The sequence below is a fragment of the Lipotes vexillifer genome, unplaced genomic scaffold (assembly GCF_000442215.2).
Source record: "Lipotes vexillifer unplaced genomic scaffold, Lipotes_vexillifer_v1.1 scaffold1003, whole genome shotgun sequence".
NCBI classification, from domain to species: domain Eukaryota; kingdom Metazoa; phylum Chordata; class Mammalia; order Artiodactyla; family Lipotidae; genus Lipotes; species Lipotes vexillifer.
In genome coordinates, this window is record NW_006798890.1 from 2,099,722 (window position 1) to 2,117,621 (window position 17,900).

At 44.3% G+C, this 17,900-nt stretch overlaps 1 protein-coding gene across 2 annotated transcripts in view; it reads left to right on the forward strand.

Annotated features, from left to right (window-relative positions):
- Window positions 1-17,900, forward strand: part of YIPF1 (Yip1 domain family member 1) — a 33,478-nt gene that overhangs the window by 14,152 nt on the left and 1,426 nt on the right. Inside the window, exons 6-9 of one of the 2 annotated variants that reach the window (XM_007471163.1) lie at window positions 3,014-3,130; window positions 6,325-6,491; window positions 6,852-7,034; window positions 11,201-11,352. In XM_007471163.1, coding sequence (XP_007471225.1) covers window positions 3,014-3,130; window positions 6,325-6,491; window positions 6,852-7,034; window positions 11,201-11,290 — 557 coding nt within the window. In that variant the 3' untranslated portion in view covers window positions 11,291-11,352. Of the gene's footprint in view, window positions 1-3,013; window positions 3,131-6,324; window positions 6,492-6,851; window positions 7,035-11,200; window positions 11,353-17,900 lie in introns of those variants that run through there. The other variant, XM_007471162.1, reaches the window with a different exon arrangement.

Genomic DNA, 17,900 nt, shown 5'->3' on the forward strand with positions numbered 1-17,900 from the left:
AGAGGCCACAACAGTGGGAGGCCCGTGTACAGCAAAAAAAAAAAAAAAAATTTAAACAGGATATTATTTATGTCCATTATTTTAGCAAGCATACAAATTGGCTTGTCTTCATTCATTCATTCAATTAATTCAACAAACACGGAACACTTTTCTAGGCACTGGAGGTACAGTAGTAAATAAAACACAAAAATCCCTGCCCTGAGGGAGTTTATAATCTAAGTTTAACAATAGACAAAGAAAATAGGTAAAATATCAATACATAGTGTGCTAGTGATAAATGCTAAGGTGAAAATTTAAAAGCAGAGAAGAAAGACAGTAAATGTTTGCGTAGGTGGGTGGATTTGAAATTTAAAAAATTTTTAAATTTATTTGAGTAAATGCCTGAAGGAATTGGGAGCAATACATATAGGTATCTCAGAGAAGAGCATTTGAAACAGAGAGCTCAGCACGTGCAAAGGCCCTGGAGCAGGAGCTTGCCTCATGTGCTCAAAGAACAGTGAAGGGTCTAGTGTGACTGGGCCAAAGTGAACAAGCGTGTCTAGTGGCTGAGGTCAGAGGGACAGTGTGGAGGGGCACGTCATGTAGGGTCTTGTAAGCAAGTGAAGACTTTGGCTTTTGCTTGAGTGAGATGCCATCGAAGGGTCTGAACAGAGGAATGACCTACTCTAAGTCAGCTTTTCATAAACATTGATACCAACTGTTGCCAAGAATGTGGAGCAAGGGGAACTTTTGTATAATGTGGGTGGGTACGTAACTGGTGCCACAAATTAGAGCAGTTTGAAGATGCTCATACCCTACAACTTAGCAGTTCTAGATAAATAGTCTTAGAGAAACTCACATGTATACAAGAAGGCACGTAGAAGAATATTATTATTCATTAGCTCAACATTGCTTATAATGGTAAATATTTAGAAATGACCAAAATATTCATCAGCAGGAGCATGGATCAGTAAATTATGGTGTGTTCATATACGGAATTTTGTAGGTTTTAGAAATGAATGTGATCTATAAGCATCAACATGGATACATCTCAGAACGATAGTCAATTTAAAAAAAAGCATGTTGTAGAAGGATATAAGTAGTATGACAGCATTAGAAAGATTTGGAAAAGAGGCATGATGGGTATACCACTTTGTTTTATCATTTTTGGGCTTTTCTGTATGTTAGAAATATTTTATAATATAAAATGCACAATACAAACTAAATTAACGCTCCCTCCCACCCCACCCCATAATTAGAGTAGGCATTTGGCAGGAACGAGGAAGAAAGAAGACAGAATGCAGCATTGTGGCAGGCCTGGCGGTTGTGTTTCTCTAGAGGCCAAGCAGGTGGTTGTGTTTCTCTAGAGGCCAAGCTTCCTGTGTGCCTGAGTGCACCAGAGGCAGCAACTGTGTCTGTCACACATCATTGTGTCCCCAGCAGCAGCCCAGGGCCCAGAGGATAGTAGGTATTTAGTAAATAATGGCTGACAGGATCCGATAGTCTCTGCTTTCTAGTTATGGGTACTATAATATTTTTGACCACTTGTGGTCGCATGCTTTGATGGTCTCAGCCCATCAACAGCACGTCAGTTTTGTTCATTTGTTCAATAAAGCTTTTGGAGATTTTTAAATTATTGTTGTTGGTTGTAGGGGTTTTTGTTGTTGTTGTTGTTAAATATTTTATGTGTTAGTCACTCAGAATAATACAGTGAACAGGATCTAATCCTTGGCTATATCAGAGCGCCTGCAGGCTAGTGAGTAAATGGCACTCCTTGGGAAGCTGATGTTGGTGGCTCTTTGGAGCCTCCCAGTCAAGTGCTCGTGCTCCCTTTCCCACCTTAAGGAAGCAACTTGACTTCGAAAAGCGCTCATGCATTTCTGCTAGTCATCTCCCCCAACACAATAATTTTCTTAATTTTATATGTCAAGGTGCCTGCAGTTATCCCAAAAGATATTGCAGAATATTAGTGAAATTGAAAAATGAAATTCATAAAATTTATTAAAATCTCTAAATTTAAAAATTGTATTTGTTCTAATAGTCCTTTTTCTAGATGGGGAGAAACAAGGATGGTGTTCATGAAATCACGCGAAGTAATGAAAGGGATTTACAAAGCATGGTGCACTCATCCACTTAGCGGAATTTTTTATAATCACTAAAAAAGAATTAGCTGATTTTTATGAATAGCTATAGTAGAATCTCCAGAACATAGTAAGGTGGAAATACATATGCTTGTTAGCATTTGTATAAAGCGTGTGCGCGCACACACCACACACACAAATATGCATTTGCTTATATGTGTATAGGAATCTCTGGCGGGATTCACCAGAAACTGGTTACAGTGGTGAGCTCTGTGGAAGCAAAATGCATAGATAGGGAACAGAGAGGAAAGGAATTTTACTTTTCTCTATATTCCCTTTTTGTGCCTTTTGAACACTGAACTATGTGCATGTGTTACTTTTTGATTAAAAAAAAGAAAGAAAAAAATAAAGACACACATACACATACACGGTGATTTGTTAGATTAAATGAACCCTTTCCTAAAGTGTTCTGCTTGCCCTACTCTTCCATTTAGACAACAAAGGACCTATCTGATTTAAAATATTTTTCTCTGGCATTAACATTTGGTACTTATGTAAAGGAAGTAACCTTTGCTTCCTGTATCCTGATGGTGAAGTAAACTTTAACAAAACGTCCATAAATTTTTTTTGATGATCCTCCAATAAAAGGAACTATAAGCAAATCAGTGTCTTTATTCATCTAATCATGGAAGGTGTTTTGGTCTGTGCATTTCAATCCCCCTTGTCTTTAAGGCAGCTAATTACTGAGTTGCATGTTTGACCTTTAAAAAAAGAAAATCTCCACTAAACGAGTATTGATTCCATCTAAAATTCATTTTCCCTTCCCTTTAGATTCCATCTAAAATTCATATTCACCTCACATGAATAGGGTGAGGGAGATAAGAAATTATTTTGTGAGAGCCTAAAAGCTGGTTCTTCATTTTCTTGTCTGAATTTTCTGGTTTGCTTTGCAGGCCCCTTTTGGATATGTGCCACGTTGGTCTTTGCCATAGCAATTAGTGGGAATCTTTCCAACTTCTTAATCCATCTGGGAAGGAAGACATACCATTATGTGCCCGAATTCCGAAAAGGTTGGTGAATAGCTTGACTCATTTGGAATGCTGTTAGTTGGTAACCGTGAGTTCTTTTTACCCACTGAGCTCTTAGACCCCTGTCTGTAGGTCCTGCAGCCCTTTTTTTTCTGTATTTAAGGGCTCAAAATTAATCATCCGTCTATATAAATCCACATAGTCTTTTTATTTTCTATTGTGGTAAAATATATATAACCTACAATGTACCATTTTAACCATTTTTAAGTGTGTATAGTTCAGTGGCATTAAGTATATTCAATATTGTGAATCCATATACTCTTGGAAAACTGAAAGGCAAGACCCCATAGCAATCGGAATTTATCCAAAGAAAAATGTACAAAATAAGTAAAAAGCAGTGTGCATGGAAGTCTCCACTGTAGCATTATATGTATTATCCAAATGTTGGAAACAATAGGGGCATTGTTATTTAAGGCATGATGACTCAACTAGCTGGGTCTGTAGCCATTAATTATGAAGCACTTAGAGCAACATGGAAAACCAAACTTAGGCTGGGGCTTCCCTGGTGGTGCAGTGGTTGAGAGTCCGTCTGCCGATGCAGGGGACACGGGTTCGTGCCCCGGTCCGGGAAGATCCCACATGCCACGGAGCGGCTGGGCCCGTGAGCCATGGCTGCTGAGCCTGCGTGTCTGGAGCCTGTGCTCCGCAACGGGAGAGACCACAACAGTGAGAGGCCCGCGTACCACAAAAAAACAAACAAACAAAAAAACAAACTTAGGCCAGTGCTGTTAGCAGCTTTGTTAAAGAGAAGTTTACAAATGGTCAGGGCCCAGGAGGGGGAATGCAGAAGTGAACATGTCCTAGTGATGGGCTTGTGGATGGCGTTCTTATTTTAAAACGTCCTTTCTCGTGGCAGTATTGGATAGCTGGGGAAAAAAAACCAAACAGCTGTGAGGGATTTGCAGATGTCAGCCACCCCAAGTTGGAGGTGTTTGGCTCTGCAGGGGATTGGCCTGTGCCACTTTCTCCATTCTCTCCTTCCCTTCCTCCGTCCCTTCTGGCCTGCTCTCCTGTTGAAAGGCTGTGTAAGAGCATGGGCTCGGGAACCAGGCCATCGGCTTCCGGCTCCAGCTCCACCATTCACTAGCTTCTACCTTGCTGGGCAAATTATTTCATCTCTCTTGGCCTCAGATTCCTTATCAGTGAAATGGGAATAAGAATACCTATATTATAGGGCTATTGTAAGAATAAAGAAGTGATGTATGTAAAGAGGTTAGAATAGTGCCTTGTACAAAAAGAGTTCAGTAAAATTAACTATTGCTACATATGTATGTACACATATCTGTGTGCCTGTAGAGAAATGTATTTACCTGTGTGTATGTCCACGTAGCCTTCCTTTCCTCCCCTCTACCCTCCATGCCCATTTTCCCTTCTCTCCTCCATTATGGAGTCAGACCTGGATTCAGTCCCAACTCCATTTGTCAAGTAACCTTGGTTTAAGTTTGACTCAATAAATGTTATCCATGAACTATCAATATGCCTTCAAGTAGCTCAGTGGTTAAGTAAAGAAAAACAGGTAAATGCATATTGCTGTAATAAATGGTATGTGTTAATTTCTATATCCGAAGTCTGTAGAGGTATATTGACAGAGAAGAGGAGTGATCGCCCTGCCTGAGGGTGTGGAAGCTGTGGGGGGAGGCGGGAGGGCAGGGGTCAGGGGTCCTTGTCTGTTCTTATCCTGTTTGGCTGGGCATCCCAGTGGGAGTCATGGGATGTGTGTGCCAGTAAGATAGTTGTTGACTCGATCAATAAATATTTTTCCATTTTATGTAAAGATTATAAGTCACACATCCAAGGTCATGTCCTGCTTCTACCACTTATTATTTGACCCTAACCAAACCACTTAGCTCTCTGATCCTGTTTCCTCATCTCTAAAATAAAGATGTAGATTATATGAAATAATGTGTTTATATACAAGTTAACAATGTAAAAAGCTTATTCTTGATTGGGCATTTATTATTTATCAATCAGTGTTCTAAATATACGTGTTTTTACTCATTGAATTCTCCTAATAATCTGATAAGGTGGTGTACTATTATTATTCCCATTTTACAGATGAGAGGCAGGAAGGTTAAGGAACTCACCACCCAGGTCTACTCAGCTGTAAGTGGCAGAGCAAGGATTACAGTCTGCATATACAGTCTGTAGCTCTGACTGTTGAACAACGTTACCTCTCAGTAAAGCACTCAGTGTAATGCCTGACACCCAGTGGACAGCTGTAGTCACTGTAGCAATTCCCTTCCCCTCCCTTTAGTTACTCAAGAAAAAGGCAGTATATCAGCATGTGAAAAAAACTGCTCTGGGAGCTGAAAATGTTTTGGACAATCACATATCTTACCCAGAGTCTGACTGTAGTTGCTAGGAGTGCTTTTGTTCTTGCCAAGAGCGTTCAGTGGATTACCTGGTGACTTTCATCTGGGAAGGGCTGGTGTTACGGACTGAGCCATTTATGATCCTCCACTCCGGAAGAGGGAGGACGAATCCTCTAGGGCGTGCTGCTAGAGGAGGGGGAGGGAGGGACAGTAAGTAATACACTGAGCATTGCTCCTCTGAGGAGCCGCTAAGTAGCATTTCCACCACAGAGACCGAATTATTTAAAGAAGAAAGTGGAACTGGAGACTATACCAAGCAATTCATCGGTGAGCTGGAGCTCCCTATTTCAGACACAGAAGGAACTCTAAGTAGCACATAGAACAAGTTAATCTGAACCCAGGTCATTTTCGTAAATTTGCTAAAGAAATCAGTGTCAGCTCTTGTTATATTAGGAAGGAAGATGTGTTCTTCCAAGGGGATAGTTGACCTGTATTTGATTGAAATGTTCTGTGTATTTAAACACTTGCAGTGTGGCCCTCAGAAGTATTTCAGTTGCATAATTCAGTTGTTTAATACTATTAGTTGGTAGTAATTAAGTGAATTATAGAAACCATAGGGAAGACTACTGGTCATCACCACAAACACAAATGCTAAAGGGGCATGGATTCAGCACATTTATAGAGCACCTACTGCTTGTTGGGTACTGTGCCAGGCTCAGGGGTTGAGACCAGTAAGACAGGATCCCCTGATCCAGTGAGGCAGGTGGACGCTCCTGCGGGAAGGAAGTCCAGCAGGTACCGGAAGTGCCTTGACAGTGCATTAAAGGCATGGTGGAATTAAAACTTGTGTCCTCTCGCCCTCAGTGTCCATCGCAGCCACAATCATCTATGCCTATGCCTGGCTGGTTCCTCTTGCACTCTGGGGTTTCCTTGTGTGGAGAAACAGTAAAGTTATGAACATCGTTTCCTATTCGTTCTTGGAGATTGTGTGCGTCTATGGATATTCACTCTTCATTTATATCCCCACAGCAGTAAGTACCACACTGATTCTGAGTGAGGCCCTGTTCTTAGTGGAAAATTCAACCGGCATCATTATTTCTAGCCTAACACTGATGTGCATCTGAAAAATACCCCTTGAATTTAGAAGTTTAGTGGGAATGAAGGCCGGGGAGCCAAGTGCTTTCCCTGGATCTTGAGCCCTTTGTTAGGAAAGCGTTCCCCTCAGTCTGCACGCTGGTGGCGTTTCTCTGGGCTGTTCTGGGAAACCCGAGTGGCAGTGAAGGCCCAGCTGCTGACAGGCTCCTGGGCCTTTATGAACACGTGTGCCTGGAACGAACAAATGCCTCGCTGAATGCGTCCCCCAAGCCCTCCCCGCCCTCCTTTTCTTTCAGATACTGTGGATCATCCCCCAGAAAGTGGTCCGCTGGATTCTAGTTATGATTGCCCTGGGCATCTCAGGCTCTGTCTTGGCAATGACATTTTGGCCAGCAGTTCGTGAGGACAACCGACGCATCGCATTGGCCACAATTGTGACGATTGTGTTGCTTCACATGCTGCTTTCTGTGGGCTGCCTGGTATGGTCTCATTCCGATGCTCTTCCGGTGCGCTTTAGATGCAAATGCTAAGACCTCAAACTGTTAGACACCACGGTTCTCTAAAAATTGGCTCCATGAAATAAATATCGTTTTAAATAGACTGTCCTAGATGAGAAATAATAGTCATGAGAATTTGATTATAATCTCTGACTTCACCTAACTTCTGAAGTTTGGTTGAGATTTGGTGTCTGGCCAGAGGAAGTAGGGGTGGATGAGTGTCTACATATAGAGCTGGGGAGCGGAGGGTCTGGGGGGCGGGTGTTCCACCTCTGGATGCTTTTACTGGTTTTCTGCACAGACTCAGAAAGAGTTTTAAAATTCAGCGTTTCATAGGTAGAAAGCTCGAGAATGAAGTCAAAATAGGAAAAAGTTATCTTTAAGATGAACAACATTTAAAACGATATTTGAATTAATGTGTTTAGGTATCTTTTTAGGGAAACCATGTGCTTTTGAGTCTGACAGGCCCAGATTGAAGACCAGCTGTGTCACTCACTGGCTGTATGAGCTTGGGCAGGGAACCTAACTTCTCTGAATCTGAATTTCTTAATCTGCAACATGGGTATAATAGTTCTTGCCACAGAGGGTTGTTCTGAGGATAAAATAAAATAATACATATAAAGCACTTAACATGGAATTTGTCCCATAAATGCCCATAAATTAGATCCCTTTCCTTTGATCCTAAGGAGACATGTTCTTTGTAATTTCTGTACACATTGTGTGTAAAAATTGCTGCCCATGGCCTTAACAAGGCCTGGTATAGGTTTTTTAAAAAATCCAAATCCAAGAATGTTAAGGTCATGGCTGCCCACAGGAAGATGTTCACATAGCACATGGCCAGACCCTTGGTCAGGCTTTGCAGTTACAGGAGTAAAGATTTCTTTGGCACTGTTTGATCTTGAATATTTTCTGTAGACAACCATGGTCTCATTAAGTGCTTTAAGATCCCAATACTTTATCATTGAACAAGTCTCATAAAAAGTGCCGAGTTCTTGGTTGACATGCATTTTACATATGCCGAAGCTTTAACCCCTTGAGACAGCAGAGTGACGCTATTAATGTCTGGCACTTGGAATCTCTGGGCTGATGCCTAGAAATGCTGCTGTGACGTTCCTGTGACCCTCCTGTCTGCTGAGGAAGAATGTGCTTTGCACTGTGACTAACTCTCTCGCTATAATGCCTCTCACTGGTGTCTTCCCATCTCTCTTTTGAATTTTGAGTGTGTGTGTGTGTGTGTGTGTGTGTGTGTGTTATGTACCTTGTTAAGAAGTTGGTGAGGGGAAGGAGGCAGGAGAAAGGCATTGCCGTGTTCTGTTCTGTAAAGAGTAGAGAGGCGCAAGGCAGATGGGGCTATGGAGCAGGGAGGTGTTGTTGTTATTAACACATTTAATTTGGTACCTGTGGCCAGGATCTTTTACCTCCTAGGCCTACTCCTCCCTTTTGGGGTAAATGACACTGAAGTTAGGGTTTACCTGCCCATCTTGCTACTCAGGAACTTTCTTAAAGAGAGCATCATAACGAAGTAGAAAGCACTGGGCTGGGAGCTGCTTAATATTGAGAGCCTAGGCTCTCAGAACTCAGACCCTGGGTTTCCTCATCTGTCAGGGAGATTCATATTTCACGGGCTTTTGTGAGACTCAGTGAAATGGCTGTGAAAGCACTTCATATGCCGTGATAGTTCCTTCAGATGTAAAGAAGTTATTAAACGAGCCCTGTGTCATCAGAAACTGCCAGGGCCACTCTGCTGCCTGTTCCTCCGAGTGCCCCAGTAAGAGCGGTCCCAGGCCACAACCCTAGGGACAGTGCCCTTTCATTGGTGCCCCTCCCTGGCATCTTCCCATCTCTCTCTTGAACTTCTTACACACGCACACACGGTTGAGAAGTTGGAGGAGAGAAGGAGGCAGGAGAAAAGACATTGCCCTGTTCGGTTTTAAGGGACTCAGGGGAGCGGGGCAGATTGGATGGTGTTGCAGGTATAGCTAATCGCAGGTGTAGGACCGCTACTTGGACGGGAGGCACAGTTTTCTTTCCTGGAGGAAGGGAACCATTTGTTTAGCCAGGGGCCCACTGGGTCTGAGGTTTTGGTTGTCTCAGCTCCATCACTACCTGCTTTTTTGCTTATTAGTTCACCCCTCTGGATCCCCCCACCTCCTCACTTAGAAAAAGAAGTAAAGATGTTACCACAAGGATGAATGATATGTACAATTATTATCACTGCAAAGGCAGGGAGAGGAAATGACAGGGGAGTTACTTGAACTGAGAGGCACTGGCTGAACCAGACAGCTTAGCCTTGTCACTGTCCCCTGGGGAACACAAATTGGTGTTTTTGCCTTAGTGCAGTGAAGCATATGACAGCCCAGCACCTGCTGTGGGTCCCTCGGTGCTGGTACTTGTACACGATCTCTAAGTTGGTCCTGGAACACACCTGGCAGGGAGACTAAGCAGGCACTAGAGGTTGCATCCTTGGCTGGTATGTTTGGAGATGCACAAACCTATGTTTGAGGTGGTACTGCTCCGAGCAGAGGGTCTGTGCCCTAGTGTTTGTGGAATTAATTATTTTTATTTTCATGGATTACTTTTTCCAATCCTTTCAGTTAACAGATAAGACTTGTCCAAAGTCATAGTGCGAGCTCCTAGCAGAGCCAGGTTTATTTATTTATTTTTTTGCGGTACGTGGGCCTCTCACTGCTGTGGCCTCTCCCGTTGTGGAGCACATGCTCCGGACGCACAGGCTCAGCGGCCATGGCTCACAGGCCCAGCCGCTCCGTGGCATGTGGGATCTTCCCGGACCAGGGCACGAACCCATGTCCCCTGCATCGGCAGGCGGACTCAACCACTGCGCCACCAGGGAAGCGCTCAGAGCCAGGTTTAGAAGCTGGGCTTCCTGGCTTATTCCATCTGGTGAGGGTTTCCTCCAGGAACCTGGAAGATAGTCGTTGTTCTTGCATCCTGGGGGCTTCTTGGCTCAGTGCACCCACAAGATAACTGGAGGGGCCCTAGTAGATAACGCTAGTAGCATGGCCCCTGCCCCTGCTTGGGTTAGGGACCATTCTCCTTCCTCGGAAAACAGCTGCTGGAAGGGGCCTTGGGGAGGAAGGCTTTTAAAACTACTAGAATTGCCCAGGGGATGTGACAAACTAGAGGGAGTCTGCAGGTAGGAACTTTTTGAAATGGATTGTTGAAGACTGAACTCGAAATAGGAATTATGTTGGGGGAAACTCCAGCGTGTTGTGTTGGCGCCCCCTTCTGGCTGATAGAGAGCAGAGCTGGTGAGATGGCTCTTGACTTGGTGGCTTTTTATCTTTTTTACCTTCCTGAGGCCCCGGCTCCAGGGGCGAGTCATGCGCAGGCAGTGGTCCCTGATTTACTAATGGGTTCACCTGTCCTTCGAACAACCCGAGTTCAAGGCTAGTGAGATTGGTATTTTCCTGGGCTCACGTTAGGCTTCTCAGACCCCGAAACAGGTGGGAAGATCCTCCCTGATGTTTTTCCGTTTTCCACCTCCTTCTGATTTTTGATAGTTAAATTGTAGATGGTGAGTGGAAGCACTTATCAAACCTTTCATCTCCAAGTTGAAGAATTAAGAGGTAAAGCCTGCCTAGCATTTTCTTTGAAAGGTCTTTACGGGGAGCCGACTGGTTTGGCAGCAGTCTACCTTGGTTCAGTTCATTAAGTATTGATTGTTTACACAGTGTGCCCGGCCCTGTGTGAGGGGCTGGTGACGCAGAGACAGGAAGGACACGGTCTTTGGAGGAGAGACTGTGGTGATTAACAGCTTGAGCTTTGCAGTCGGAAAGACCAAGCATTGAGTCCTGGCTGCACCACTTGCTGCCACGTGCACCTAATCGAATGGCAGCCTCTCTGAGCCTCAGTTTCTTCATCTGTCAGATGAGGGTAGTGATAACAACCTCACCGAGTTGTTATGAAGATTAAGTCATAGGTAGCAAGTGCTTAATAAATGGTAGCAAAGTTTAAAAAGGCAGTCTCAGTCGAGTAAGAGACAGAAACAGAGACAGTTCAGTGATGACCAGTGCAGTGGGGGAAATGTAGGGGCCACGAGAGCCCAGAGGTACTGTCAGCATGGAGTCTAGGACATGCACCTGGACCATTATTTATTAACCACCCTCATGGGTCTCCTTTTCCTGCAGGCCTACTTTTTTGACGCACCAGAGATGGACCATCTCCCAACAAGCACAGCTGCTCCAAACCAAACAGTTGCAGCAGCGAAGTCCAGCTAAAGGGGAAAGTGAGCGATTATCTTTTCATCTTCTCACTATGAGGTACAGTAAAAATGGGCAGGGGCATCAGTCCTGCTGCTGTTAGCATCAAGCACTGAGAGGGCCAGGCCCTTCTGTCTGTCTGCATGATTCAGTGTGGTGTGTGTGCACACACATGTCCCTGTGTGTGTCCCTCTTGCTGAGGCTTCAGCTGGAAAGTAGACTCATCTGGCTTTATACATTTGGGAAACACGAGCTCTCAGATTCTTCTGTAAGAGGAGTTCCTGCCCTTTGGCCCCAGCATCCCCTCTCTTCTACTCCCTGTCCCCTTCCCAGCAGCACAGCATAGGTTTGTTCCATTTGATTACAGTCTAGTGGTTTTCTCCAGTTTCTCTGTGACTTCTCAGGCTGGCCTCAGACCCTGAGTGTGACCGCTCTTGAATTACTCATGCAGTTCTCCGAAGCTTACCGGGTCTCACGCCCAGTTTGTTCTTGGGCCTCTTTGATGATTCCAGTGTTGGTGGTTAGCTCAGAGGGTCAGAGTACAGGAAAAAGACCCTGTTCCTCCATGGCTGGTCTCTCGCCTTCCCGTTCCACCTCCTCTGTGTTTTGAGCCTGCAGCCGTGCTGAGCTGCTTGCCATCTCCAGAACACATCCTGCCTTTGCACTTGCTGATCCAGTTGTCTGAAATGTTCCTTCCCTTCCAGCAGTCATCACTTACCTGTGAACCCATTACACCCTATATTACATATCACTTTATTAGTGGTGCTCGAAACACCAGTCACTCACTGTCAGTGTGTCCATCTGCTTATCCATTTGTTCACGCATTTATTCATCCATTTGTCCTCCATGTACTGGGATGTCTCCTCATAAGAACAAGGAATGGATATTTCTCTGTTACTTCATTGCCCACCACATGATGTGGTATATACAGTGGGTGCTCAGTAAATGTTTGTGGAATGAATGAATGGAGCCGCACTCTGCACATGATCTCACTGTAGGCCAAGAACCTTTACTGTGTGTTGTAATCATGGGCTGACCTTTCTGCCCAAGCTGCTATCTCCCAGAGCAACAGGGTGTGTTGCAATGACCAGGCCTTTAGAGTCAAACAGAATGAAAATCCCTGCCCTACCATGTACTAGCGGTGTGCCTGGGGCAAGGGGCTGACTCTCTCTGAGCCTCAGCTAACTTACTATGAAATGAAAATGATACAGTCTACAGGCATACCTCGGAGATATTGTAGGTTCAGTTCCAGACCACCACAGTAAAGTGAGTATTGCAGTAAAGCAAGTCACATGAATTTTCTGGTTTCCTAGTGCATCTACAAGTTATATTTACACTATGCTGTAGCCTATTAAGTATGCAACAGCATTATGTCTAGAAAAGCAATGCACGTACCTTAATTAGAAAGTATCAGTACTTCCTGCTTAAAAAAATGCTAACCATCATCTGAGCCCTGAGTGAGTCCTAGTAGTAGTGACATCAGAGATCACTGATCAGAGACCCCATAACAAATAGGATAATAATGAAAAAGTTTGAAATATTTCAAGAATTACCAAAATGTGACACAGAGATGAATGCTCTTGGGAAACTGGTGCCAATAGACTCGCTCAGTGTGGAGCTGCCACAAACCTTCAATTTGTAAAAAACAATATCTGCAAAGTGCAATAAAGTGAAGAACATTGAAGTGAGGTATGTGTGTGTATTATATTATAAGATTGTAGTGAAAGTAGAGATCATGTTGATAAAAGCTCCTGGCACATAGTTGGTGCTCAGTAATAGAATCAAGCTGCTGCCCCTCTGAAAGGGGTTAGTAATCTGTGCTGAAATTTGGTGGTTCTTACTGACTTTACTGTCACCCTTTATTTCCTTTTTGTAAAACAAATGGAGATTTTCCCTCTTAGTTGAGGAATTTAGGTTGCCGACCCTTGCAAGGTGACAAGATGTGATTGGTCAAACAGAGGCCTCTCTGGTTGCCTTGCTGGTGTGACAGTCATCCTGGCCAATGGCGTGACTAGGAAACCGCTGTAAATGTCAGAGCCTGATTTCCCCGCTTCCTCTCTTCACATTATAGGTGATGCTAGAATCAAAGAAGGTCAGAGCCCTTGGAGATGGGATGTGCTTCCCTCCTCTTTTTACAATAAGGAAGCTAGGGCCAAGAGAGGACAGTGCCCTGCCCAAGGCCAGGTTTGGTAGCAAACTAACGTGTATATCACATTCTATGTTACAAAATACTGTCCAGATCACTCTCATTGGCCGCTCTTACCAGCCTTGTTGTCCCCCATTATATGGATGAGGGAAGCTGGGCTTTAGTAAGTCTGAGTTGACTAAGATCACCCCTCTCTTAGAGGCAGAGCTGGGAATCAAACCCAGGTCTTCGGGAACCAATTCCTGAGGTTTTTTCCACTTTCCCACTTTTTAGGCTGATGTTCTTTTTACCACGAAAACTTGCAGGCTCCCCTGCTGACCTTTGGCTCTTTTGCGGGTGGGGAACGCCTACTTTGCTAATCTAGAGGTCTCCACACTACTTTGATTGCACATCCTGTCAGTTAAGAATTTGAGGACTGTATTATCTATTTCTGCCTAACAATATTGCCACAAACCTTGCAGCTCGAAAAACACACATTCATTATCTCACTGTCTCTGTGAGTCAGGAATCCGGGCGTAGCTTTGCTTAGTTCTCTCCTTTTCCTTCTCCTTGCTTAGAACTCTCACGGGGCTGCACTCAAAAGTGTTGTCTGCGCCGGGGTCTCGGCTGAAAACTGGGCTGGGAAGGATTTTCTTCCGAGCTCACATAGTTCTTGGCAGGATTCAGTTCCTTGTGGCCTGCCAGACCAATGGCCTCCTTGCTGATGGTCAGCTGGAGGCTGCCCTCAGTTCCTTGCCACATAGGCCCCTCCATATGAGGACTTTTACTTCATCAAAGCCACAAATGGAGATAATCAACAGAGACTCTGTTAGGAAGATGCAAGTTACCGTCTATGTAATGTAATCACAGAAATGACATCCATCACCTTTGCCGTATTCTTTGGATTAGAGGCAAGTCGCAAGTCTTGCCCACACTCCAGAGGACAGGACACATCAGGGCATAAATACCGGATCATTAGAGGCCATTTTTATTTTTTAATTTAATTTAATTTAATTTTTCAGCTTTATTGAGGATGAACTGACAAAATTGTAAGATATTTAAAGTGCACATTGTGATGATTTGCTATACATATATATCATATGGAGGCCATTTTAGAGTCTCTGCCACAAGCACACACCTTTAGTGACACGTTTATATTGGAAGCATTTACAAAGACTGTTGTCAATCCGTATAGTAACTATTAAAGCTTAATTCCTTATTTTTTGATGAAAAATAAATATTGATAGAAGTTCTAATATTTTGCTTCCACTACCTCAGTGGGTTGTTTTTGGAGCCCACTGCCTTAGAATGAGCATGTGGTAGGTTGTATGCATTACTGTTGAATTGTCTGCACATTTGTCCAGCTCATCCTGCAAATGGACTCCATTGACTGTTAGCAGAGAAGGCCCCAGAGCAGGATGGATCTTCATCTGAGGTCCATGGGGAAGGGACTCTTATTTCACTTGGACTCCCCGGTCTTGGCCTAATACCCGCCTAGCACAGACAGGGCGAGTGCTTCGTTAATTGCGTGGGTGGAGGTGACTTTGTAAGATTCAGGCAAGAGTCAGGATGTGGGCTTTTACCAGAAGTGCCTTGGCTCACTGAGTCCTGGATCATAATTTACTTCCTCACTCAATGTTTATTTGAGGCCACTTTGTGGCCTCTGTGAGCTGGGCACTGGGGACCTGCAAAATCAGATAGAGTCTGCCTCAAGGCACCTTGGTCCATGGGTAAAACAGCTCACCAGATAAGGACCAGGCGGTGGGCCAGGCTCTGTGAGAAGTGCCATGGCCAAGTCGTGAGTTGATGGGCACTGTGGGAGCACAGAAACACTGACTCATTTGGCCTGGGGGAAGGCTTCACAGAGGGGGTCTTGCGTGAGCAGAAAGCAATTAGTTACCCGTTTTTCTGAAAAGAGTAGTCAACTTCCCGTGGCTTTTGGGAAAGTAAAGACATAGGCTGTTCATTGAGACACAGTGATGCGCTGTGGGCTCACATCACCTAGAACAAGAAAACCTGAGCTCAGCTGCAGAGGGACAGAGGTGGAGGACACAGTGGCCACAGCTGCCTGGCTCTCTGCCTTGCCTCAGAATACCTGACATCAACCTGGAGAGGGGCTCTCTCAGCCTGCTCCTGGGCTGAGACTTCATACATACAGTTCCTTCCATACATTTTGGTTATGAAGTCTCCAGATCAAGTGTCCCAGGTGCTGTACACCTTCAGAGAGTCAGAAGCTGGCATCTTGGAAGATCCTGGCCCTTAGGGCCCTTGCAGACCTCCCATCCTGATTTACACAGATTTGGTACCTATGGGCTTTGCTCAGATCTATAAACTTGGGTGTCAGTGTCTCCATTTGGATATCAAGTCTCTAAATGAGATAGTGATGAACAGTTTCTTTGGAGCCTCCCTGGCAGAAGCATCAGTCAGTTTTGCCAATGAGAGGGCTGTCCAGAGCCCTGAGCGCTGCAGATTTATGAGCTGGCTGTGCCTCCCACTGTAAGCTGTGGACTGCCAGCTTTCACTGGAAAAGAATGACTTCTAATCTCACAGATAACTTTCCTCATGTAAATCTGTGCAGTGGAGTGCTTAGCCTGGAAGGGATTACTGGGAGAGCATTAACCCCTTCTTTCCCAAGAACCTCAGGATCACGAGGGAGCCTCCAATTACTTGTAATCAGGTAAGCTACCGCTACATAAGTCATTGAGACATTATAAAGAACATCTGGCTTTCTTCTTTCCTTCCTTCCTTCCTTCGTTCTTTCTGTTTTATATTAACTTATCACCTGAGTGCCAATGCCATTTCTTCTCTGAGCCAGGATCCTGGTGCACCTAGGGAGTCTTACTTTCGCTTGAGGGATGGAGTATCTGAATGACTGTATTCAGATTGGGGCTACCTTCCCAGGGGCAATGACAAGTGGCTCTGTCCAGAGGAGGACGGCCAGCAGGTAAATATACCGCAGTGTGATAAGGGCTTTAATAAGGGATGAGCAGAGGGCTTCAGGAGACTCCTTTGTAATTAAAACCCTCCTGATTCGATACACAGGGTTTATATGCAATTATCCTTTCACTCACTCATGTCAAGAGTTCATTTTATAAGCCAAAGCTTCAGATGTTCTTACTAGGTTTATACACATCAGTTCTTTTATTCTGAAATCAGCTTTAACTCAATGAATGCTGTAATCCCCTTTAACACAGTGTCCAAACCGCATGATCTCACACCATAGCTAACACTGTTTTCTACAGCCCCTTATTCTTTTCCACACCATGTCGGGAAATGTCCCTTCCCAGAGAATCCATTTTCAGTTCCTGGGCTATTTCTTTTTCAGAGACACAGTGATGTCTTTTTCTTCTTTGTTCCCTTTCTTTGAGGAAAATTGGGAGAACCTGGGATGGTAAATGGGTCAACACAATAACTTTTTATTCTTTTATTTGACTTATTTAGTGGAAACTTTTAAACATAGACAAAAGTAGAGTGAATAGTATAATGAATCCCAATGTACCCCTCCCCTCTTTCACTTTCAACAGTTGTCAACTCATGGCCAGTCTTGTCTCATCCATATACCCATATATTCCCCACCTCTTTCCCCTGTATTATTTGGAAGCATATATAGAACATCCTATTCTTTCATCCATAAACACTTAAATTCTGTATCTATAAAAGATACTCTTTTCAGGGACTTCCCTGGCGGTCCAGTGGTTAGGACTCTGCACTTTCACTGCCATGGGCCGGGGTTCAATCCCCAGTCGGGAAATAAGATCCCACAAGCCGGGGGCTTCCCTGGTGGCGCAGTGGTTGAGAGTCCGCCTGCCGATGCAGGGGACACGGGTTCGTGCCCCGGTCCGGGAAGATCCCACATGCCATGGAGCGGCTAGGCCTGTGAGCCATGGCCACTGAGCCTGCGCGTCCGGAGCCTGTGCTCCACAACGGGAGAGGCCACAACAGTGAGAGGCCCACGTACCGAAAAAAAAAAAAACCCCACAAGCCATGAGGAATAGCCAAAAATAAATAAATATTTAAAATAAGAGGCTAAAACAACCTTAAAAAAAAAAAAAAGATACTCTTCAAAACCTAACCATAGTACCATAATCACATCTTAAGAAATAATAACTCTTAGGGCTTCCCTGGTGGACCAGTGGGTAAGACTCCATGCTCCCAATTCAGGGGACCCAGGTTCGATCCCTGGTTGGGGAACTAGATCCCGCATACATGCTGCAACTAAGAGTTCACGTGCCGCAACTAAGAGTTTGCATGGCGCAGCTATGAGTTTGCTTGCCACAACTAAGGGTCCGCATGCCGCAACTCAGAGTCCACATGCTGCAGCTAAAAGATCCCACGTGCCGCAACTAAGACCCAGTGCAGCCAAAATAAAAAAATAAATATTTTTAAAAAAGAAATAACTCTAATATCAAATACATTTCAGTGTTTGAGTTTCATATTGCAATTGGGTGTTGTACCTCTTAAATGCCTTTTAAATTATAGAGTCCTACTCCATCTTTCTCTTTC